Below are 23,591 nucleotides of genomic sequence, written 5' to 3'. Positions count from 1 at the left end.
TCACACAGGCCGGGGGGCGGGGTCTCGCGTTCGCCCAGCGCTGCGGGCCGCGCCCATTGTCCCTGCGCGGGACCCGTAGCCGGTTGCCCTGGAGACCGGGGGGCGTCGGCGGCGGGGTCAGCAGCAGGAGGCGGTGCTGGGGGGCGGGGTGAGTGTGGGGCAGGGGGAGCAGTGGGGGGGCAGGGGGCGGGGGAGCGGCGGGGGGCGGGGCGGGTGGGGGGGGCGCGGCCGGGGGGCAGGAGGCCGGTGAGGGCGGGGCGCGGCCGGGGGGCAGGAGGCCGGTGAGGGCGGGGCGCGGCCGGGGGGCGGGGCCGGGGGGCGGGGCGCGGCCGGGGGGCAGGAGGCGGGTGAGCGCGGGGGGCGGGGCCAGGGCGGGGCGCGGCCGGGGGGCAGGAGGCGGGTGAGGGCGGGGCGCGGCCGGGGGGCAGGGGGCGGGTGAGGGCGGGGCGGGGCGGGCGGCCGGGGGGCAGGGGCGGCGGGTGCAGGGGGCGGGGCGGGGCGCGGCCGGGGGGCAGGAGGCGGGTGAGGGCGGGGCGCGGCCGGGGGGCAGGAGGCGGGTGAGGGCGGGGCGGGGCGGGCGGCCGGGGGGCAGGGCGGCCGGGGGGAGGGGCGGGGGGCGGGGCGCGGCCGGGGGGCAGGAGGCGGGTGAGGGGCGGGGCGGGGCGCGGCCGGGGGGCAGGAGGCGGGTGAGGGCGGGGCGCGGCCGGGGGGCAGGAGGCCGGTGAGGGCGGGGCGCGGCCGGGGGGCAGGAGGCGGGTGAGGGCGGGGCGCGGCCGGGGGGCAGGGGGCGGGTGAGGGGCGGGGCGGGGCGCGGCCGGGGGGCAGGAGGCGGGTGAGGGCGGGGCGGGGCGCGGCCGGGGGGCAGGAGGCGGGTGAGGGCGGGGCGCGGCCGGGGGGCAGGAGGCGGGTGAGGGCGGGGCGGGGGGCGGCCGGGGGGCAGGGGGCGGGTGAGGGGCGGGGCGGGGCGCGGCCGGGGGGCAGGAGGCGGGTGAGGGCGGGGCGGGGGGCGGGCGGGGGGGCGGGGGGGCGGGTGGCAGGGCGGGGGGCGGGGCGCGGCCGGGGGGCAGGGGGGCGGGTGAGGGCGGGGGGGCGGGGGGCGCGGCCGGGGGGCAGGAGGCGGGGGTGAGGGGCGGGGGGCGGGGCGCGGCCGGGGGGCAGGAGGCGGGTGAGGGCGGGGCGGGGCGCGGCCGGGGGGCAGGGGGCGGGTGAGGGCGGGGCGGGGCGCGGCCGGGGGGCAGGAGGCGGGTGAGGGCGGGGCGGGGTGCGGCCGGGGGGCAGGAGGCGGGTGAGGGCGGGGCGGGGCGCGGCCGGGGGGCAGGAGGCGGGTGAGGGCGGGGCGCGGCCGGGGGGCAGGAGGCGGGTGAGGGCGGGGTACGGCCGGGGGCTGCCGGTCCGACGGGAGACGAGGGGCCTTGCTGCGCTCCGGGACACGCACTCTCCGGCTCTGCCCCGTGGCGTTGCCCCGCTCCCACGAGCCCAGCGGGTTCAAGGGGCGGTTCTAGGAGCCGCGCCGCTGGAATTGCAGCCGCACTAGTCCCGCTCTGCCGCGCCGCCTGCGCCGCCCCAGGCCAGCTGCCACTGCAGATGGCACACGGCTGGGCAAGGCAGGGCTGGCCCCACCCGTTCTGCTGCTGCCCGCCGGGGCTGGGTCCTTCCTTTGGGCCCTAGGTCAGTGGCACTAGTGGCTCCTCTACATCGCGCAGGTTGCGGGGGGGCGGCGCCACTGCTGGGCCATGCGGAATTGCTGCTTAGTGAAGTCCGGTTCAGAACTTGTCTGTCAGAGTACACCCGGAGACCGGGGTTCTTATTCTCCGCGAGCGGCCTGCTCTGCTGGGCTGCCCTTCCCCGGCAGACACCTCGGGCCTCCTTGCAAGTTGGCCTGAGGCTTGCTGCAGGGGGCTGTAGTCCACGGGGAACTTGTTTGCTTGGGAGCCTGTCAGTCCTTGCTGGGAACACCCTTAGACTGGGGAATGGTCGTCTGAGAACCCTCCCTCGCTGGTGAAATCAGACGCAAGCAGGCTCCATTTATAAAAAGATCGTGCCCTGGACTGCCACGAGGCCCAGGGGAGCAAAGGGGGCAGTTGCCCCAGGGCCCAGCAACTTCAAAGGACCTTGAGCCCCAGGGTGGTACAGCGGCAGCAATCAGAGTCCCATTGCTGGTGTGGTGTGGTCTGGGCAGTGCTGAGTCCCTAGCCTCCCTCACATTGCCCCGGTCTGTCACCAGCCCTGGTGAGGCCGAAGGTGGCTTCCCCGTAACGGGATGAGTCTAGATCTACTTCACGTTTAGAGCGTGAAAACGTCACCCTTATCCGTTTGGTGGCAGCAGTCTACTGCCTTGGGTCTCCCACAAGCCCTCTCTGTTTTCTAGGCCGAGCGTGTGACGATGCAGCCCTCCCCTGCAGCTGGCTGATAAAGGTTGCCTTAATGAATACAATTTTCGGAGCTATCCCCATCCTGTTCAGGCATCCAGCCATTTATGGCCTGTCCCGGATCACCAGCAGCCTGTACCTCAGCAATGGCACGGCTGCCAATAACAAGCTCCTGCTCTTTGCCAGCCAAATCACGACCGTCATCAACGTGTCGGTGGAGGTGGTGAGCACCTTCTACCCCAACATTCGCTACGTGCACATCCCTATCACGGACACCCCCGTGTCTCGCCTTTCTGATTTCTTTGACCTCGTGGCAGACCGGATCCACAGCGTGGACCTGCAGCAGGGCCGGACGCTGCTCCACTGCGCTGCCGGCGTCAGCCGCTCCGCTGCCCTGTGCCTGGCCTATCTGATGAAGTACCACGCCATGTCTCTGTCCAACGCGCATGCTTGGGTCAAGTCCTGCCGCCCCATCATCAGACCTAACCATGGGTTCTGGCAACAGCTCATCCAGTACGAGTATAAACTCTTTGGGACCAATACAGTGCGAATGGTCAACTCCCCTCTGGGCTTGATCCCGGATGTCTATGAAAATGAAGTAAGACTAATGGTAGCGTTTTGACTGTAACTAGCTTTCCCACATCTCGCCAAGGAGCCCCGCAGGAAAGCGAGGGGACGGCACAGCTGATCGAGTTTGGAACGTGACCCTAAACTCCTCAGCCTAGCGAGGCGTGCTGCGTGTCCCTCCCTGCCGGCATACATACAGAGACAAATGGGGCTGTCTGGGTTTTGCTGTAAATAAAACCAACCGGGTTTAAACTACACCGTTGGGTTTCACGTCCCATTTGTCCTGAGTTCTGACGCGAGCTTTAGTGCTGTTTAGAGCACTTTTTGTCCCCGCATAGTGGGATTTCTCCCATCTCTGGCAAGGCTCATGGGCCGGCACAGAGTCCAGTTGAAACACGGAAAAAACAGACCCCAAACTCCATCCTCTGCTGTGCTGCAGAGATGCTAGGAACAGAGCATGTCCTGTGCACCCTCTTTTCAGAGACGTGAGGATTCCCTGCCTTCTCCCTTCTTGCCCCACAGCCTTTCTGCTGGAGGATACGCAGGGACTCCCCCCTGCAGAAATCCTTAACCAGATTGGCTGTGGAGAATTGCTGTGCAAAAACCTGCTGACTCCCACTCCCACACCCATACCCACACCCTCTGTGGGCTCAAGAAGCTGCCACTGCAACACCGCCAGCCTCTGCAGAGAGGAAACGGGGCTCTACATGGCCGTTTTGATCACTGTCACAAGAGCCTCAGCCTGTCTGCAAACCTGAGGCCTGACCTAAGGCATTTGGACAAAGCCCCTGTCGAAACGAGTCTCGCACGCAGTAAAAGGTACAGAGAGTAGCTTAGCAATGCTGCAGCATAGCGAGAATGCACCAGAGTGTGTTCCGTTCTAGAATGCAATTACAACTTGTTTTATAGTAGCAAGCTTCACAACAAACTGTCATTCAGAGCATCCGTGTCACTGGGCAAACTTTCAGCATGTCTACATTCTTCTTACGAGAAAAGTTTCACTTTCTCACTTTCACACTACGGGACCTTCTCGCCTACATGAAATGGGGGCTGTTTTACAAGATGGATTCCACACCCCTTTCGGGAGCAGGTCCTGTCATTTTATCCCTGCACAGCGGCGGGGTCAGGTGTCCTTGCTTTGGCCATGCTGGCTTGAGCAGTGTGGCCGCGGCTCTGGGTTATGACTTGCCTCAAATCGCCGCCTCTGCTGACTTACCTCTTTCCGTGCAAGTGTAGCACCTGCAGTAGAGCAATTTGTCTTCCCAGTACAATCAGCCCGTGGCATTAGTCACACAGCTAAGCTTCCCTTGGCCTCTGCGTGCCCCAGGAAACTCTAGCGATTCAGTATTGCTCATCCCCACTGGATAACAGACCAGCCCCCGGGGCACCACTGCTGCAGGTGAGGGAGGGCAGCAAACTCCGCTGGCTCTAGGGAGGGCCCCGGGGAGCTGTCCTCCGTCTGCCCCAGATGACTCCGATTTTTGGATCCCCAGGGAGGCCGTTGGTTTTGCTACAGAACAAGCCTGTAGCCAGGTTCGTGCATCAGACACAGACAGGCAGGAATAAGCCGGTTTTCCCCTCTGCCAGCGCCCACGGAGGGCATTGCTGGTTGGTAGAGGTCCCAGCCTGCCAGGGTATCTCCAAGCAGGAGAGCCTGCTCTCACTGGTACACGCAGACAGAGCCATTCGAACAGGCAGCAGAACCAGCTGGCTACCTGCGTCGGTACAATACGCTCTGTGTCCCAGCCTGATACTAGACACAGCACACCCGGGGCCTGCAAGGGTGGTAGCAAGTGCTGTGCCTGGGGGTTACCAGCTGCTCCCTCTTCATGCAGGACCTCTGGTGCAAGTGGTCACTGAGCAACTGCCCCACAGTCCTGCAGATGCACCCCATGTTTTACCTGCCCCTGGGGCCAGCCGGGACCTAACCAGATCTTTGCAAGACACCCGGAACAAAAAGAGCTGCTGCGCAGCCTCTGTGCGCCTACCGTGGGACTGGGAGGGTCAGTCCTTTGGGGCCCAGTCCAAGAGGTGGTAGGCCGAGTGTGTCCTGTGGGATTTGGCCCAAAGGCCGCCTCGGGAAATCCATGTTAGAGAGCCAATGGGAGCCCTGTTTGTGAGCCGAGTTTGTGGGGAATCTGGCCTGAAGCTTTGTCCCGTCACGTCACTGCTCAGAACATAAGCTCCACGGAGCTCTCAGACTCACACGGCTGCCCCTCTGGGACTTTTCCAGCTGGGGCCTGGCCAGCACTGAGTCCAGCAGGAGCCAGGCCCATGAATCTCCCTGACACGCAATGGAAATCGAGCACCTCGTTCTCCCAGCCTCTGCGGACAGCCCCGGCCATTGCCGTTACGGGTCAAGCGCCAGGCAGTCTCATCAGCTCACTTCAACCCGTGAAGACGAAGAGACTTCCAAGCAAGAATTTTTTGTGTCCTCTACAGCAGCACCCCCTCTTGGAGACCAGCTGAATTGCTTAGGGCATCAAAGTGCAATCAGCATTTCCGAGACCTGTGTATTAGTATCTAGACTGGCCAGTTTTTCTGGAAAATCAGCCGCTTTTCCGAAAAAACTTGCCAGCTGTCTACACTGGACATTTGAATTTCCGCAAAAGCACTGACTTCCTACTGTCTGAAATCAGTGCTTCTTGTGGAAATACTATGCTGCTCCCATTCAGGCAAAAGTCCTTTTGCGCAAAACTTTTGCACAAAAGGGCCAGTGTAGACAGCTGAGATTTGTTTTCCGCAAAAAAGCCCCGATCGCAAAAATGGCAATCGGGGCTTTTTTGCATAAAAGCGCGTCTAGATTGGCACGGACGCTCTTTTCCGAAAATGCTTTTAACAGAAAATTTTTCCGTTAAAAGCATTTCCGGAAAATCCTGCCAGTCTAGACACAGTCTCTAGACTGAAACAGCTGAAAAAATAAAAGATACAAGAGTTGTGTCTAAGCTAACCAGAGACCCATCAGTCCATGGCTACAAGGGCTTTTATACATTAAACCTCCGTTTGATGTATAGTTCAAGTATTTCATACAAATACTGTATGGCTCTCATTGGACAATAAAATACATTTTCATCTTAGGCCACTCCGACCCAGTCTTTTGTGAGATTCCCTGCCACTTTTCAAGTAACAATTCCCAGCGACCTTAAGAGACCGCTTTGAGGCTGTCTTCAATGGTGCCTTCAGGTAAGTCTCTGCTGTGGGAAAGCAGCTGTAGATGTCGTTCCTCGGGCGAATCAAAGGCTGGTGGCTGTATCAGGAAAGGCAGGAGAAGTGCCCAGGTGCCCTTGGCAGAGAAGAGTCCACGCAGTTCAGCCAGAAGTTGGCACAGCTGGCATGATAACAGCTGCCCCCATAGAAAACCAGGCTTGTGTTGCCTGAGAGAGCCTGCCAAGTGCAACAGTGACTATTACAAGAGCTGTCGCCATAGCCACGGAGGGGGCAGACGACCTGGCCTGGTTGAGACCCCTGGGATGGCACAGAATCATGGAAGGGACCTCCCGGCAGGACCCATCTCTGACAGGTGTGTGTTTAACATGCTCTGCAATATCTCCAGCCTCCCCGGGCAACCGATTCCAGCATTTCACCACCCGGACAAGCAGGAAGTTTTTCCTGATGTCCAAGCTCAACCTCCCTTGCTGCAGTGTAAGCCCGTTGCTTCTTGTCCTGTCCTCAGAGGCCGAGGAGAATTTTTCTCCCTCCTCCTTGTGACCCCCTTTTAGGGACTTGAAAGCTGCGATCATGTCCCCTCTCAGTCTTGTCTTTTCTAAACAAGCCCAATTCTTTCAGCCTTGCCTCAGAGCTCATGTTCTCGACCTTTCATCATTCTTGTTGCTCTCCTCTGGACCCTCTCCAATTTTTCCACGTCTTTCCTAAAATGCGGTGCCCAGAACTGGACACAATACTCCAACTGGGGCCTGACCAGTGCAGAGCAGAGCGGAAGAATGACTTCTCGTGTCTTGCTCACAACTCCCTGTTCATGCAGCCCAGAATCATGTTTGTTTGTTTGCAACAGCATCACACTGTGGACTCATATTTAGCTCGTGATCCACTCTGCCCCCTAGATCCCTTTCTGCCGTACTCCTTCCTAGACAGTCGCTGCCCATTGTGTGCGTGAGACTGATGGGCAGACCGAATTACTCGCCATGCCCAGGAGCTGTGCCCCCATCGTGTTGGGGCTGGGGACAGCCTGGGCTTCGAGCCAACTGTCCCTCCCCCTCCAAACAGCATGCACACGGGGCTTCGTGGCTACTGGCCCTGCAGAAAGACATGCCCCCTTTCCAGCACCACGGAGCCGAGAACATAGGAACTTACCGCTGAGTCCCCCTTCACCTCCGCTAGGCAAACGCCACACGCTTGGGCGGGTGCTGAACCGGGCCCCGGCGAGCAGATTTCTCCTCCCAGGGAGGGCTCTGAAAGCTGGAAAGCAAAATAAGCTGAGCCCAGAGAGAAGAGCCGAGGCGTTCGCTCCCCGCGGGCTGGGGAGGCCAAGGAACGCACCAGCTCTCAAGGCAGAGGGGTCCAACAAAGCAGCCAGCCCTCGATGAGCATTGAAGAGGGAGGGCACAGGGTAATGGGGCAGGGCCCCCCGGCAGCTGTTCCCATCGCTGGCGCCCGTACACACCGCTGAGCCTGCTCTCGTGCGCCAACGGAGCAGGGCCAACCAAGCCAGGCTCCGAAGGAGCAGCAGGAAGTGGGGGTAGCGCATCAGCCCCTCCAAGGCCGCTGCCGGCGTGGCGGGAACCAGCCACGCTGTGGGAGGGGCCGTCGGCTGGACAAGGCGTACAGCTGCGCAGCACCAGGTCAGCGTGGGAACTGAACTACGTCTCCCGCATGGCCACCTAGGCTAGTGAGTGGACCCGTGGGTGGCCCTCCTTCCTCTCCGGGGACCGCGAGATTGTCCTGCCCGAGGCCATCTGCAGCTGCTTCCGGCCCCCGCCCTGCCATCTCACTGTCTGGGGGCTGAGCTGCCCTCAGGGGAACAAAGCCCAGAACTGGCATCATCAAAGGGCAATTTCCTTCCAAACAGCAGCTCTAAACCAGCCCGAGGGACCCCGGTCGCTGCCCTTCGTTCCTGGCTCCGCGTGGGCATCCTGGAGGGGGCGGGGGGCGGAGAATCCTTGCAAAGGCCCGGAGGAGGGAGGGAGCAGCTGCTGAGCTGGCTGGAAAGGCTTGTCCGGCAATCGTCAAGCCGGGGAGAGACCCCACTTCCTGGCCAGCCCTGGACGGCTGAGTCCCACGGAAGATGGCCAGAGCAAACCACCGGCTGAGCCAGGAGAAAGGGGTTGGGAGTGTCTTACCAGCCTGCGCAGCTCCGTGGGGCTGAGCGAGAGGAAGGCCTGCAGGTTGTTCCAGGCCAGGTCCACCTCCCGCAGGCTGGGCTGCAGCTGCTTGCGGGCTGCCTGTGGCCGGGTCCACAGCCCGCTCGCCACTCTCCGAGAGACCCGGTACACTTCAGCCAAGCCTGCCCACCAGGGAAGGGGCGTCAGGGAGAGCAGACACCCTGGCACTGTCTCAGGGCAGCGCGCGGCCCGGTGCCGCCTGCACCCTCGGCCAGCCCCCGGGAAGGCAAGCGGGGTCCTGGCTCCAGAGCAGCAGAGGCCAACGGGACAGGGGCCCACTTTGGGAACGTGCGCGGGGCAGGGCCTCCCAGAGTTACAGCTGCCAATGACCCTCACGTCCCACCCAGCCCAGTGCAGCTCCAGAGGAACCCGTGGCCCTCCCGCCCCCATTGTGTAGGGCACAGACCCACCCCCCCGGAGCGTGAGGGCACAGACCCCTTTTGGAGCAGGAGGGCACAGAAACCCGCCCGAGCAACAGTCCACATAGCCACCACGCAGCCCCGCTTCCGGGAGCAGGCTGCTGGGCCGCAACCCGCCGGCAGCCTCAGGCAGCGGCCAATGGCCAGCGCCCAGCTAGCCCGCAAGAGGAGCCCTGGCCCGGATCCCGCCGCCTTGGCACAGAGCGGAGACGTGCATTTGGGGACGTGTGTCTGTTGGAAACCCGCTTCCTCCAGCGCGGGCCGGGCAGGGGCCGGGCTCTGAGCCCAGCTCCGCGCCTGGGCCAGCTGGGACGTCAGACTTAGCCAGGCCCGTGCCCGCGGCTGGCGCTAGCAGCCAGTTTCCCGTAGCTGGGGTGGGACAGGCCTGGGTTTGGTCCCCGTTGGCCATGTCTTGTCCCAGGCTCATTGGCCTGGCCTCGAACGCCCTGGAAGGGGCACAGCGTCCCCGCAGCCACGCCAGGCCCTCGTACCCGAGACATACGCCATCCCTGCAGGGGACAGGAGCACCTCGCCGCACACGGCCGGCTGGCTGGCACGGCCCAGGACCTCGGCAGCCTGCTCCAGCACCTGCGGGGAGCAGAGAGGTGCGGTCTGACGCCGGGTGCCTCCTTCGCTCTCAGCGCCCCTCCAAAGGCTGGGCAGGGCGATGCCGTCGCCGCCGCCCAGGCCAGGGGCTCAGCTCCCGAGGACTCCCTGCCCCAGGGATGTTCTGCCGGGGAATCTCCGGGCCCAAGGCCTCTGCCCAGAGTGTGCACGAGGAGCTCCTGGTTCCACGGCCCCCAGGCGCACCCATCGTCCTCCAGGGCCCACCCGCCACAGGCTGGAGTGAGAGCCACGGGCACGGCCCCCACGAGACACCCCCGGCCCCCCGACGCCGAGCAGGCTGGGCAGGGAGAGGTGCCCACGGCTCAGGGCAGGCGGCAATGAGGGAGCCTCTCCGAACGCTGCTCTCTATGAGGGCGTGGGCCCGCTGCTCTGGGCACTGCGGACTCTGATCAGGGAGGAACCCCTCCCTGCCGGTGGGCTGTAGTGCGGCTGTGCGGGCTCTGGCCAGGGATGGGCGCCGTCCGCCTGCCCCTCGGGGTCCCATCAACACGGGGGTGGGGGGCTGAGCAGCCCCAGGCCTGGGGTTACACACGAGCGTAGGAGATCTGGGCTCCCCCTGCAATGTAACCAGACCCCACGGGGCTGTCCGGCACAAGCAGCAGAAAGGGATGGGCCCCAGTGCCCCCCACGCCAGCTGGGGGAGCCGTGTCCGGAGCAGGGCAGAGACAGGGCCAGCCGGGGGGGTGACCCCCCCCAACGTGGGAGGGAGGAGCGAGTCCTTGGCAGGGACACTCGGGACCCTGGCCGGCTTCGGGCAGAAGGGAGGGCCAGGCTCGGGGGCACTGCAGGGGTTAGCTTGGGGGCCTGTTCGCCCTTCGCTGGCACGGGGAAGGGAATCAGGGCGGAGAGCCGCTGGCCAGCCCTGCCAGGAGGGCTGAGGAGTGACCAGCGGCACGGGGGCGCCTAGCGAAGCAGGTGGGGGCTCGGGAAAGCCCTCAGCGCCTAACTCCCATGGGAACGGACCGTGGCTGCTAACGGGAGTCGGGCTCTGGGGGCCCTCACCTCTGAAGAGGGGGCTCTCAGGCCAGCAGCCCCCTGGGCGCCTTTCACCCTCGCCTGGCTCGGCCCTCTGCCGCTGGGGCCCTGAAGGGATCAGCCCAGTGCCTCTCCCCCGGGGCACTGTGAGCCCCCGGCCGGCCCACCCCTGCCCGCGTCTGTCCAGCCGGCCAGCAGGGTCGCCAGGGACGGAGACTCCTCGCGCCCCCGGCAACTCGGCCGGGCGCAGGTCTGGCACGGCCCGGAGCAGCCAGCAACCCACCCCTGCCAGTGGCCACCGGGCGTAGCCCCTGCCTGCCCCCTTCCTGGACAGCGTGGGGGGGGCAGCCCCCTTCCCCGGGACAGCGTGGGAGGGGCCAGCCCCCTTGCCCGGGACAGCGTGGGGGGGCCGCCCCCTTCCCTGGGACAGCGTGGGGGGGGCAGCCCCCTTCCCCGGGACAGCGTGGGGGGGGTCTGCCCCCTTCCCCGGGACAGCGTGGGGGGGGCAGCCCCCTTCCCCGGGACAGCGTGGGGGGGGTCTGCCCCCTTCCCCGGGACAGCGTGGGAGGGGCCAGCCCCCTTGCCCGGGACAGCGTGGGGGGGCCGCCCCCTTCCCCGGGACAACGTGGGGGGGGCAGCCCCCTTCCCCGGGACAGCGTGGGGGGGGCAGCCCCCTTCCCCGGGACAGCGTGGGGGGGAGCCCGGGACCGGGGCTTGTTACCTTGCGGACGTGCTGCAGGCACCTCTCCAGCTGGGGATGCTCTGAGTCCATGGCCGTGGGGAGCGGTGCCGGAGAGCCGGGTGCCTGGGAGCGGAGCAGGGGGGTCAGGCTCCGGCCAGCGCGTGGGGGGCAGCCACAGGCCCTCGGGGGCGCGGGTGCTGCTCCGTCCCCCCTGCTGTTGCGGGGTGGCGGCAGGCGGCTGCCCAGGGGCCCCCGGGCCCAGAGACAGTGGCTGTCTCCAGCGTGGCCTGCGAGGGCGCGGGGCAGGGAGCGGGCCCGCCACCGGCCCCTGGGGCTCGGCTGGACGCTGCGCCGCGCCCCTGGGCTGGGCTGGGCTGGGCTGGGCTCCCCCATCCCCACGCTGCGCCGCGCCCCTGGGCTGGGCTGGGCTCCCCCATCCCCACGCTGCGCCGCGCCCCTGGGCTGGGCTGGGCTCCCCCATCCCCACGCAGCGCCGCGCCCCTGGGCTGGGCTGGGCTCCCCTATCCCCACGCGGCGCCGCGCCCCTGGGCTGGGCTGGGCTCCCCTATCCCCACGCTGCGCCGCGCCCCTGGGCTGGGCTGGGCTCCCCTATCCCCACGCGGCGCCGCGCCCCTGGGCTGGGCTGGGCTCCCCCATCCCCACGCTGCGCCGCGCCCCTGAGCTGGGCTGGGCTGGGCTCCCCCATCCCCACGCGGCGCCGCGCCCCTTGGCTGGGCTGGGCTCCCCTATCCCCACGCTGCGCCGTGCCCCTGAGCTGGGCTCCCGCATCCCCACGTGGCGCCGCGCCCCTGGGCTGGGCTGGGCTGGGCTCCCCTATCCCCACGCTGCGCCGTGCCCCTGAGCTGGGCTCCCGCATCCCCACGTGGCGCCGCGCCCCTGGGCTGGGCTGGGCTGGGCTCCCCTATCCCCACGCGGCACCGCGCCCCTGGGCTGGGCTGGGCTCCCCTATCCCCACGCGGCGCCGCGCCCCTGGGCTGGGCTGGGCTCCCCTATCCCCACGCGGCGCCGCGCCCCTGGGCTGGGCTGGGCTCCCCTATCCCCACGCGGCGCCGCGCCCCTGGGCTGGGCTGGGCTCCCCTATCCCCACGCGGCGCCGCGCCCCTGGGCTGGGCTGGGCTGGGCTCCCCTATCCCCACGCGGCGCCGCGCCCCTTGGCTGGGCTGGGCTGGGCTCCCCTATCCCCACGCGGCGCCGCGCCCCTGGGCTGGGCTGGGCTCCCCTATCCCCACGCGGCGCCGCGCCCCTGGGCTGGGCTGGGCTGGGCTCCCCCATCCCCACGCGGCGCCGCGCCCCTGTGCTGGGCTCCCCCATCCCCACGCGGCGCCGCGGACGGGCTTGGCGCGGGAGGAAGGGGGCCTAGGCCGCGCTGGACAGAGGGCACGAGCCAGCTCCCACGCCCCTCAGGCCCACTCAGGGCCTGCAATGGGGGCTAAGCAGCGACCCGCTTCTCCCTCGGGCGGGCGTGGGGCCACGGCCGGACAGGTGCTGGCTGCGTGGGGCGAGTGCTGCTGACGCCCACACCCCCAGCGCGGTTCCCTGGCCCAGGCAGGGGTACCTCGACCGCCGCAACCACTGGGGTCAAGGGGCGCTACGGCACGGCCGGGGCCAGCTGGCTTTTCGCCTGGACTCCGCTCCACGGGCACCGGTTCAAACCCGCCCGGTGCCGGTGACACTGCGTCTTCACACCCCAGGGTGCCGACCGGGGTCCCTGGACGCCAGGCCCTCGTGCGTCCTCGGGGGAGAGGCTAAGGCCGCCCCTCCGACGAGCAGGGCGTCCGCAGCGGGGGCTGTTTCCAGGTGGTGCACACACATACAGGCCCTGGTGCATAGAACAGTATTTATTCTACGCATGGCTGGAAAAGATGGAGGGAAGATTGGCTCCAACAGCCGGGCACAGCCCTGGCCCTTGGGCTGTCCACCTCCGCGCCTGTGAGCCCGGCCAGTTAGCCCGTGTGGCTGCAGCCTGCCGCCAACCCGATGGGGAGGGACGGCGCCCCTGGAAATACCTGCGGTGCAGCCTCAGCGGGGCTCGTCCCGGCAGGGCCTGGCTCTGGAGTCGCACTGCAGCGGGACCGGCAGCCTGCGGTCTGGAACGGGGGCGACGGGGGGTAGGAGCCAGACTCAGGCGCAGGCAGAGCGATTCCTTGGCGAGTTAGGAGCAACGGGCCAGTGGCTGCTCCTAGATTTGGGAGCCGGGCCCCTAGCTCGAGGCTGGCTCTGTCACCCGGCTGGGCACCTGCCCAGGGCAGGCCGGCCCCACACTCTCCCCACCTTTGTTTGCACCTGCTGGGCTGTGGCGCCAGGCTCCGGCAGGGTCCTAGAGCCAGCTGGGTAGGACGTGGGGACCCAGCATGCACCAGGCTGGGCGAGCTCAGAGGCGGAGCAGGGGAGGGAGCTGCCGTGCTCTGCTCCCTGGGGCGCCACTGACAGAGGCAGGGTGGCAGCCCGCGGGTTTTATCCGACGGTGTCCAGCTTCCTGCCCCCGTGGAGCCGGCTTGCGACGGCCGGATCCGGCTCGTGGCTGCAGGCCCCTGATAAAGCCATCCGCAGGGACACAGCCGAGCCTGGGCTGTGCGCTAATCGTTAGGGTTCAGAGTCAACGTCTCTGCGCGCCAGAGCGGCTCCAGGCTGCCGAGCCCCTTGCGACAGGCACGTCCTCTTGTGCGCGGTGCAGCTAGAAACGGGACAGGGCTGCCTAGTGGATAGCGCACCAGAGCGGGCCTCACGCCGCGAGTCAGGGCGCGAAGGGGTTAATGCTCGCGGGGAGCAGGGAGAACTGGAGAAATCGCAACACGAGAGGGGCCAGCCGCAGAGGAGACCAGGAAGGGAAAAGGCGCCGACTGCCCGGGATGCGCAGGGGGAGTCTGCCCCCCCCGCGTCTGCACCCTGCGACTCCTCCTTAGGTCCGCCCCCGGCTCCGCGGGACCCTGCCCCCCTTCCTCGCCCGCCCCCGGCTCGGCTCCGGTCCTTAGGGCAGCGCGACACAGGCTGGAGTCGAGAAAATAGGCTTTATTGCGCCGACTCACGTGTGCACGCCCACACACGTGCACAACCACAGACACCCACACACCAACACACGTGTTTATGCCCACACCCACCCCGACATAGGGGTGCGAGCCCATACACACATGCATGCCCACGCACACCCCAACACAGGCATGTGCACCCACACCCAGGACCCCCCAACACACGCATGTGAGCCCACACCCCATCACATGTGCACACCCACATACCCCAACACACACGTGAACCCACCCCATCACACACGTGCATGCCTGATCACAGATCCTGACACACGTGCACACCCACACACGCAGGCACGCCCACACAGACCAACACGTGTGTGCATGCTCACACACCCCATCACACACATGCACACCCACAGCCACCAACACACCCACACGTGCACACTTACATGCAGACCCGACAAACACATGTGCACGCACACACATCCTGACCCACACACATCAGCAAGTCTAACGCCTTCCATGAACCCTAGACCCCCCCCCCCCGACATACGTGTCCAGCAGAGGACAATGACACACACAGATCTGTGCTGCTCCGCCCAGCAGAGAGCAGTGGTGGGAGCAGGAACACACACTCCCGGGACAGGGGTGGGGGGGTCTGACATTTCCATCAACAGAAAACCAGTGTACGCACGCATCCCCAGTGCGTCTGACGCACAGCTGGCCGTGGCAGAGTGTGCACACATCGACACATGCACACACGCACACACGTGTGAACTCCCTCAGTGTGTGCACACCTCCACACACACACATGTGCACCCTTCTGTGTGCACACATTGACATGTGTACACACTTGTGCACACCCTCCAGATTGTGCACGCATCGACATATGCGCACACACTTGTGGACAACCCCAGAGTGTGCACGCATTGACACACGCATGTGCACCTCCCAAGTGTGCATGCATAGACACACACACACACACTTGTGCACTCCCCCACAGTGTGCACGCATACACACACACACGCACGCCCCCAGAGCGTGCACACAGCAACACATGCTCACACACTTGTGCACATCCCCAGACTGCACCTATCAACACACGCGCACACTTCTGCACCCCCGAGTGTGAATACATTGAGACACGCACCCACACTTGTGCACACCCCAGACCGTGCATGCGTCAACACGTGCACGCAAACTTGTGCACGGCCCCCGACTGTGCACGCATGGACACACATGCACACACTTGTGCACGCCCCCGACTGTGCACGCATGGACACACATGCACACACTTGTGCACGCCCCCGCCTGTGCACGCATGGACACACATGCACACACTTGTGCACACCCCCGACTGTGCACGCATGGGCACACACGCACACACCTGTGCACGCCCCCAGAGTGCAGGCGTCCCGAGCCCCTGCACAGGGCTCACTCTGGCTTGGCCCGGCCCCGGCGGGCGCCCCAACGGGCGGCGAGGAGGTGGCAGTTGTGGTACACGAAGACGCCGGCGAGGGCCAGGCCGATGCCGGCGTAGCTGAGGCCGCTGAGGCGGCTGCCGAAGAGGAGCCGGGCCAGCAGCAGGTTGGCCACCACGCTGAGGTTGCCCAGCACGTGCAGGGTGAGGGCGGAGGTGAGCGCCAGGAGGCAGAAGCTGGCCAGGTTGTAGAGCACGGAGCCCAGGCAGCTGAGCAGGACGCAGGCCCAGAGCGCGGCGCCGTAGTGCAGCAGGGCCCCCCAGGCGGCCCCCACCTCCAGCACCGCCGCCGTCGGGAAGAGGATGCAGAAGCTGGGCAGGGAGGTCAGGCCGAGCAGGGCCACCGCGTCCAGCCGCTCCTCCTGCAGCAGGGCACCTGCGAGCAAGGGCACGCTCAGGGGGGGCTGCCCGGGAGCCACAGACCGGGGCCAGCTGAGGGCCCGCCCCCGCAGCCGGACCCCACAGCCCGCGGCCCCCGCAGCCGGACCCCACAGCCCCCGCCCCCGCAGCCGGACCCCACCGCCCACAGCCCCCGGCCCCCGCAGCCGGACCCCACCGCCCGCACCCCCACCCCCGCAGCCGGACCCCACCGCCCGCGGCCCCCGCAGCCGGACCCCACCGCCCGCACCCCCGCAGCCGGACCCCAGCGCCCACGGCCCCCGCCCCCGCAGCCGGACCCCACCGCCCACGGCCCCCGCCCCCGCAGCCGGACCCCACCGCCCACAGCCCCCGCAGCCGGACCCCACCGCCCGCACCCCCGCCCCCGCAGCCGGACCCCACCGCCCGCACCCCCGCCCCCGCAGCCGGACCCCACCGCCCGCACCCCCGCCCCCGCAGCCGGACCCCACCGCCCGCACCCCCGCCCCCGCAGCCGGACCCCACCGCCCGCACCCCCGCCCCCGCAGCCGGACCCCACCGCCCGCACCCCCGCAGCCGGACCCCAGCGCCCACGGCCCCCGCCCCCGCAGCCGGACCCCACCGCCCACGGCCCCCGCCCCCGCAGCCGGACCCCACCGCCCACAGCCCCCGCAGCCGGACCCCACCGCCCGCACCCCCGCCCCCGCAGCCGGACCCCACCGCCCGCACCCCCGCCCCCGCAGCCGGACCCCACCGCCCGCACCCCCGCCCCCGCAGCCGGACCCCACCGCCCCCGCCCCCGCAGCCGGACCCCACCGCCCGCACCCCCGCAGCCGGACCCCACCGCCCACGGCCCCCGCCCCCGCAGCCGGACCCCACCGCCCAGAGCCCCCGCCCCCGCAGCCGGACCCCACCGCCCACGGCCCCCGCCCCCGCAGCCGGACCCCACCGCCCACGGCCCCCGCCCCCGCCGCTGGACCCCACCGCCCACGGCCCCCGCCCCCGCTGCCGGACCCCACCGCCCGCACCCCCGCAGCCGGACCCCACCGCCCACAGCCCCCGGCCCCCGCTGCCGGACCCCACCGCCCGCACCCCCGCAGCCGGACCCCACCGCCCACGGCCCCCGCCCCCGCAGCCGGACCCCACCGCCCACGGCCCCCGCCCCCGCAGCCGGACCCCACCGCCCACGGCCCCCGGCCCCCGCTGCCGCCCGCACCCCCGCCCCCCAGCCGCCCGCCCACCCCCGCCCCCGCAGCCGGACCCCACCGCCCACGGCCCCCGCCCCCGCAGCCGGACCCCACCGCCCACGGCCCCCGCCCCCCCCTGGCCCCCGGCCCCCGCCCCCGCAGCCGGACCCCACCGCCCACAGCCCCCGCCCCCGCAGCCGGACCCCACCGCCCACACCCCCGCAGCCGGACCCCACAGCCCCCGCCGCCGGACCCCACCGCCCACAGCCCCCGCAGCCGGACCCCACCGCCCTCAGCCCCCGCCCCACCCACACCCCCGGGCAGGGTGGCGAGCCCCAGGGCCGGTTCGGTTCAGCATCTTCATTCATCACCTGGCTGAGGGGACAGGTTGCACCCTCAGTGAGTTTGCGGATGACACTGAGCTGGGGGAGAGGTAGATATGCTGGGGGGCAGGGAAGGGTCCAGAGGGACCTGGACACATTGGGGGATTGGGCCACAAGAAATCGGATGAGGTTGCACAGTTGGGCAGAAAAGGCCCTGGGGTTACAGCGGATGAGAAGCTGGAGAGGAGCCAACAGGGGCCCTTGTAGCCAAGAAGGCGACTGGCGTATCGGGTGCATGAGGGGGGCACTCCACCCCCTCCCACTAACCAGCCCCATGGGCGACTGGCGTATCGGGTGCATGAGGGGGGCACTCCACCCCCTGCCCACTAACCAGCCCCATGGGCGACTGGCGTATCGGGTGCATGATGGGGGCACTCCACCCCCTGCCCACTAACCAGCCGCATGGGCGACTGGCGTATCGGGTGCATGAGGGGGGCACTCCACCCCCTGCCCACTAACCAGCCCCATGGGCGACTGGCGTATCGGGTGCATGAGGGGGGCACTCCACCCCCTGCCCACTAACCAGCCCCCATGGGCGACTGGCGTATCGGGTGCATGAGGGGGGCACTCCACCCCCTGCCCACTACCCAGCCCCCATGGGCGACTGGCGTATCGGGTGCATGAGGGGGGCACTCCACCCCCTGCCCACTAACCAGCCCCCATGGGCGACTGGCGTATCGGGTGCATGAGGGGGGCACTCCACCCCCTGCCCACTAACCAGCCCCATGGGCGACTGGCGTATCGGGTGCATGAGGGGGGCACTCCACCCCCTGCCCACTAACCAGCCCCCATGGGCGACTGGCGTATCGGGTGCATGAGGGGGGCACTCCACCCCCTGCCCACTAACCAGCCCCCATGGGCGACTGGCGTATCGGGTGCATGAGGGGGGCACTCCACCCCCTGCCCACTAACCAGCCCCCATGGGCGACTGGCGTATCGGGTGCATGAGGGGGGCACTCCACCCCCTGCCCACTAACCAGCCCCATGGGCGACTGGCGTATCGGGTGCATGAGGGGGGCACTCCACCCCCTCCCACTAACCAGCCCCCATGGGCGACTGGCGTATCGGGTGCATGAGGGGGGCACTCCACCCCCTCCCACTAACCAGCCCCATGGGCGACTGGCGTATCGGGTGCATGAGGGGGGCACTCCACCCCCTGCCCACTAACCAGCCCCATGGGCGACTGGCGTATCGGGTGCATGAGGGGGGCACTCCACCCCCTCCCACTAACCAGCCCCATGGGCGACTGGTGTATCGGGTGCATGAGGGGGGCACTCCACCCCCTGCCCACTAACCAGCCCCATGGGCGACTGGCGTATCGGGTGCATGAGGGGGGCACTCCACCCCCTGCCCACTAACCAGCCCCATGGGCGACTGGCGTATCGGGTGCATGAGGGGGGCACTCCACCCCCTGCCCACTAACCAGCCCCCATGGGCGACTGGCGTATCGGGTGCATGAGGGGGGCACTCCACCCCCTCCCACTAACCAGCCCCATGGGCGACTGGCGTATCGGGTGCATGAGGGGGGCACTCCACCCCCTCCCACTAACCAGCCCCATGGGCGACTGGCGTATCGGGTGCACGAGGAGGGGCACTCCACCCCCTCCCACTAACCAGCCCCATGGGCGACTGGCGTATCGGGTGCATGAGGGGGGCACTCCACCCCCTCCCACTAACCAGCCCCATGGGCGACTGGCGTATCGGGTGCACGAGGGGGGCACTCCACCCCCTGCCCACTAACCAGCCCCATGGGCGACTGGCGTATCGGGTGCACGAGGAGGGGCACTCCACCCCCTCCCACTAACCAGCCCCATGGGCGACTGGCGTATCGGGTGCATGAGGGGGGCACTCCACCCCCTCCCACTAACCAGCCCCATGGGCGACTGGCGTATCGGGTGCACGAGGGGGGCACTCCACCCCCTCCCACTAACCAGCCCCATGGGCGACTGGCGTATCGGGTGCACGAGGAGGGGCACTCCACCCCCTCCCACTAACCAGCCCCATGGGCGACTGGCGTATCGGGTGCATGAGGGGGGCACTCCACCCCCTCCCACTAACCAGCCCCATGGGCGACTGGCGTATCGGGTGCACGAGGAGGGGCACTCCACCCCCTCCCACTAACCAGCCCCATGGGCGACTGGAAGGTGGATAGGACTTTGGGGTACGTCTACACTACAGCGCTAGTTCGAACTAACTTAGTTCGAATTAGTTAATTCGAACTAAGCTAATTCGAACTAACGCGTCTAGAACTAAAAACTAGTTCGAATTAGCGTTTTGCTAGTTCGAACTAGCAAGTCCACATTGAGTGGACTCTGAACAGGGCTTAAGGATGGCCGGAAGCAGTGCCGGCAGGGCATAAGAGGAGGACTTAGAGCATGGAGATGCTGTCTCAGGCTAGCCGAGGGCTGCGCTTAAAGGGTCCCGACCCCCACCCCGGACACACAGTTCTCAGGGGTGCCCCGCTTGCAAAGAAGTTCTGGCTTGGAGTGCCCTGAGTGCCCACACTGGGCACATCACACCACTCGGCCATCAGCCCGGCTGCACTTGCCGCAGGCTGCCATCTGGGGAGAGGGAGTAATTGGGGGGCTGCAGGAGAGCTTCCACCCCCAGAAGCCCGCAGAGCCAGCCCAGTCCTCCCCATCGGGGGCTCGTACCCCATTCCTCCCTCACCTCCTTCCACTTACCCTTCCCTAGCCCCCCTTCTTATTGATGTACAAAATAAAGATAATGTTTCTTCCAACATTGACTCTGTCTTTATTGAAAAAAACTGGGGGAGACTGGGAAAAGGAGGTGGGAGAGGGGAAGAGAGAGGCTGGGAGAGGGGAGGGCAACTAACATGATCAGGGGTTGGGAACAGGTCCCAGATGAAGAAAGGCTACAGAGACTGGGACTGTTCAGCTTAGAAAAGAGGAGACGGAGGGGGGACAGGATAGAGGTTTCTAAAAGCAGGGGTGGGGTGGAGAGGGTGCATTCAGAAAAGTTCTTCCTGAGTTCCCATCAAGAAGGACTAGAGGACACCAAAGGAAAGGAATGGGTAGCAGGTTTCAAACTAGTAAGAGAAAGTTGTTCTTGACAAAGCAAATAGTTAACCTGTGGAACTCCTTGCTGCAGGAGGCTGTGAAGGCTACAACTAGAACAGAGTTGAAAGGGAAGTGAGATCAAGTGATGGAGGTTGGGTCCATGGAGTGCTATTAGCCAGAGGGTAGGAGTGGTGTCCCTGCCCAAAGTTTGTGGAAGGCTGGAGAGGGATGGCATGAGACAAATGGCTTGGTCACTGTCTTCGGTCCATCCCCTCCAGGGTCCCTAGGGTTGGCCGCTGTCGGCAGACAGGCTACTGGGCTAGATGGACCTTTGGTCTGACCCAGTACGGCCATTGTAAGCTCAGGGCTCAGTGTCGGGGGTCTCAGTGGACCCCCTTGATTTTCATGCAAACCTGCTCCTGGGTGGCCAGGCTGGCAGCTCTCCTGCCCTAGATGGCCACTTTCCTGTGCCTAGTGCGGAGATCGTGGACGAGGTCTACGATGTCCGCACTAGCCCAGGAAGGTGCCCGCCTCTTGCGGTCCCGGGCAAGCTCCCGGGAGCTGCCAGCCTGGTCCCGGCAAGAGGGGGTGGGCTGGGGGGCATCGGGTGGGTGGCTCTGTGCTGTGCCAGGTGCAGGGTCTGCTAGCTGGGTGCTGGCAGGCTTGCACCTGGCATGGGCACCGTAGCCAGCCCATGCCCCTTTAAGGGGTCCGGGGCCGGGAGGGGGGCATAGAGTTTCCCTGGTGTTGGCCAGAGTGGCCACCAGGGAAACCTGGGGAGGGCTAGCCTCCCACTAGTTCGAACTAAAGGGCTACACAGCCCTTAGTTCGAACTAGCTAGTTCGAACTAGGCGTTAGTCCTCGTAAAATGAGGTTTACCTAGTTCGAACTAAGCGCTCCGCTAGTTCGATTCAAATTCAAACTAGCGGAGCGCTAGTGTAGCACCTATTAAAGTTAGTTCAAACTAACGTCCGTTAGTTCGAACTAACTTTGTAGTGTAGACATACCCTTGCTGATTATTATTCATGTGGCTGGAGTGCCTCTGAGCCCCCGGCCTGGCTCCCCCCCGCGCTCGGCGCTGTACATTGGTGACTGGGTGTATGGCAGCTGCACCCGCGGCGCCAGGCGTGGCACGGACCCAGCCCCGGACGCGCATCCCGTTCGCATCGTTCCCCTAGCGAGGGGCAGCTCCCTCCCTCCGAATGCGGCCACCTCTGGGCTGGAGCCCGGCAGCTGCCCACAACGCAGCCTTCCCGCGAAGGTCACTTACTCTGCTGCAGGGACTTGAGGCCGCGGAGGAAGGTGGCGGCGAGCAGGAAGCAGCAGCCGGCCCGGTCGACGTGGCCCTCCCCGAGGAGGCTGCAGGAGGCGCCCAGGCAGATGGGCGCCATGGCGGCGTACTGCAGCGGGTGGTGGCGCCGGCGCAGCAGCGCGGCGGACAGGGCGAGCGTGAAGAGGGGCGTGGTGGCGTAGACCGTCTGGGCAAAGTCCAGCTGCGCGTAGTTCAGGCCCAGGTTCCCGAAGGCCACGCTGGCGCAGAAGGTGAGGCTCAGCAGCCCGATGCGGGCCTTGGTGCGGGCGCCCAGGGCTGCGCCGTGCGCCCGCCGCCGGGCCAGCGGGACGCCCACCAGCACGGCCGCCAGCATGTGCAGGGAGGACAGCAGCACGGGGTAGCGGAAGTCGTGCACGGCGAAGATCCACTTGTTGAGGCCGGACATGGCCGCGCCGGCGAGCAGCCAGACCACGGCGGCGAGCGGCAGCCGCAGCGCCCCTCCGGGCGGCCCCGGCTCCCCGCCACCGGCCCCCGGGCAGCAGGGCAGGCCCCTCGGAGAGCCGGGGCCCGCCGGCCGGGGGGCTTGGCGCTGGGGGTGCAGGGAGGAGATGCCGGAGCCGGGGGGCTCCACGCCCGTGCCCATGGCACAGCTAGTCCGGTCCGTTGGAGCCGGCTCGGCGAGGGCGGCTCCTGTTCCTGCCCCGGGCCCAGCCCGTCACCGCGGGTGACTCACGGGGAGTCCGGAGGCTGCCCGCAGGGCCGGGGGGGCGCGGAGCCGGGCTGCCGGAGGCCCCATGGCCACGCCCGGTGCTGCTGCAGGGCCGGCCGGCGAGCGCTCCCGGGGGCCGGCTCCGTGCCAGCCGCGGGGGCTCACGCTGCCCTGTGCGCACACGCGGCGGAGAGGAGCTGCGCCAGCGAGGGGGGGCTACAACCAAAAACCACCGGCTCCCAACATCGCTGGTCGCCATGGCAACGGGCACTGGTCTCCACGGCAACAAGGGAGGCTGCGTCAGGCGGCTGAGTCACCGCAGGAAACTGACTCACTGGCTGGGGGGAGACCCCGGCGGGAGGGGAGCTCCTGGGGGGGAGGCCAGGCTGGGGGGGGCAGAGGAGAGGCCTAGGAGGGGAGGGGAAGAGGCCAGGCTGGGGGGGGGCAGAGGGGAGGCCCAGGAGGGGAGGAGGGGGGGCAGGCCAGGGGGGGCGGAGGGGAGGCCCAGGAGGGGAGGGGAAGAGGCCAGGCTGGGGGGGGCAGAGGGGAGGCCCAGGAGGGGAGGAGGGGGGGCAGGCTGGGGGGGGGCAGAGGGGAGGCCCAGGAGGGGAGGAGGGGGGGCAGGCTGGGGGGAGCAGAGGGGAGGCCCAGGAGGGGAGGAGGGGGGGCAGGCCAGGGGGGGCGGAGGGGAGGCCCAGGAGGGGAGGGGAAGAGGCCAGGCTGGGGGGAGCAGAGGGGAGGCCCAGGAGGGGAGGAGGGGGGGCAGGCCAGGGGGGGCGGAGGGGAGGCCCAGGAGGGGAGGGGAAGAGGCCAGGCTGGGGGGGGCAGAGGGGAGGCCCAGGAGGGGAGGAGGGGGGCAGGCCAGGGGGTGGAGGGGAGGCCCAGGAGGGGAGGGGAAGAGGGCAGGCCAGGGGGCAGAGGGGAGGCTCAGGAGGGGAGGGGAAGAGGCCAGGCCGGGGGGGGGGGAGGGGAGGCCCAGGAGGGGAGGGGAAGAGGCCAGAGGGGGTCAGGCCGGGGGGGCAGAGGGGAGGCCCAAGAGGGGAGGGGGGCAGGCCGGGGGGGCGGAGGGGAGGCCCAGAGGGGAGGGGGAGCGGAGGGGAGGCCCAAGGGGTGGGCAGGCCGGGGGGGGCAGAGGGGAGGCCCAGGAGGGGAGGAGGGGGGCAGGCCGGGGGGGCAGAGGGGAGGCCCAAGAGGGGAGGGGGGGCAGGCCAGGGGGG

At 67.7% G+C, this 23,591-nt stretch overlaps 3 protein-coding genes across 5 annotated transcripts; 1 reads left to right on the top strand and 2 right to left on the bottom strand.

Moving 5' to 3' along the window:
* Positions 1-17: 17 nt before the first annotated feature.
* Positions 18-3,193, top strand: DUSP18 (dual specificity phosphatase 18). Of its 2 annotated transcripts, none has more exons than XM_075897896.2 (2): positions 18-148; positions 2,369-3,193. In XM_075897896.2, the coding sequence occupies exon 2, from the start codon at positions 2,425-2,427 to the stop codon at positions 2,989-2,991; it is 567 nt and encodes a 188-aa protein (XP_075754011.1). In that variant the 5' UTR covers positions 18-148; positions 2,369-2,424; the 3' UTR covers positions 2,992-3,193. The 2 variants fall into 2 exon arrangements, with proteins under 2 accessions (XP_075754011.1, XP_075754012.1); XM_075897897.2 differs by lacking the exon at positions 18-148 and adding an exon at positions 1,307-1,668.
* A 2,599-nt stretch (positions 3,194-5,792) lies between these two features.
* On the bottom strand, positions 5,793-12,693 carry LOC112544332 (synergin gamma). 2 transcript variants are annotated; one of them, XM_089775163.1, is made up of 6 exons: positions 12,555-12,693; positions 11,018-11,101; positions 9,186-9,282; positions 8,234-8,397; positions 7,248-7,352; positions 5,793-6,320 (listed from the first exon to the last, which is right to left on the bottom strand). In XM_089775163.1, exons 2-6 carry the CDS (start codon positions 11,066-11,068, stop codon positions 6,189-6,191), a joined length of 549 nt encoding a protein of 182 aa, XP_089631289.1. In that variant the 5' UTR covers positions 11,069-11,101; positions 12,555-12,693; the 3' UTR covers positions 5,793-6,188. The 2 variants fall into 2 exon arrangements, with proteins under 2 accessions (XP_089631289.1, XP_089631288.1); XM_089775162.1 differs by lacking the exon at positions 12,555-12,693 and having other exon boundaries at positions 5,794-6,320; positions 11,018-11,657.
* Positions 12,694-14,228: 1,535 nt separating this feature from the next.
* Positions 14,229-22,769, bottom strand: SLC35E4 (solute carrier family 35 member E4). The gene is made up of 2 exons (XM_089775161.1): positions 21,663-22,769; positions 14,229-15,821 (listed from the first exon to the last, which is right to left on the bottom strand). The coding sequence occupies exons 1-2, from the start codon at positions 22,306-22,308 to the stop codon at positions 15,400-15,402; spliced, it is 1,068 nt and encodes a 355-aa protein (XP_089631287.1). The 5' UTR covers positions 22,309-22,769; the 3' UTR covers positions 14,229-15,399.
* Positions 22,770-23,591: the final 822 nt, after the last annotated feature.

Source organism: Pelodiscus sinensis, chromosome Z (genome assembly GCF_052426305.1).
Source record: "Pelodiscus sinensis isolate ZL-2025 chromosome Z, ASM5242630v1, whole genome shotgun sequence".
NCBI classification, from domain to species: Eukaryota; Metazoa; Chordata; order Testudines; family Trionychidae; genus Pelodiscus; species Pelodiscus sinensis.
This window is presented reverse-complemented; position numbering and strand designations above follow the sequence as displayed.

Coding starts and splice junctions, on each gene's coding strand:
- DUSP18 (XM_075897896.2), top strand. CDS start 2,425: ATGAATACAATTTTCGGAGCTATCCCCATCCTGTTCAGGCATCCAGCC.
- LOC112544332 (XM_089775162.1), bottom strand. CDS start 11,371: ATGGGGGAGCCCAGCCCAGCCCAGCCCAGCCCAGGGGCGCGGCGCAGC. Junction 9,283..11,017: donor GCCTGCAGCACGTCCGCAAG/GTAACAAGCCCC, acceptor TGCTCCCCGCAG/GTGCTGGAGCAGGCTGCCGA. Junction 8,398..9,185: donor AGGGATGGCGTATGTCTCGG/GTACGAGGGCCT, acceptor CCTGGTGGGCAG/GCTTGGCTGAAGTGTACCGG.
- SLC35E4 (XM_089775161.1), bottom strand. CDS start 22,308: ATGGGCACGGGCGTGGAGCCCCCCGGCTCCGGCATCTCCTCCCTGCAC. Junction 15,822..21,662: donor CCTCAAGTCCCTGCAGCAGA/GTAAGTGACCTT, acceptor CCTTGCTCGCAG/GTGCCCTGCTGCAGGAGGAG.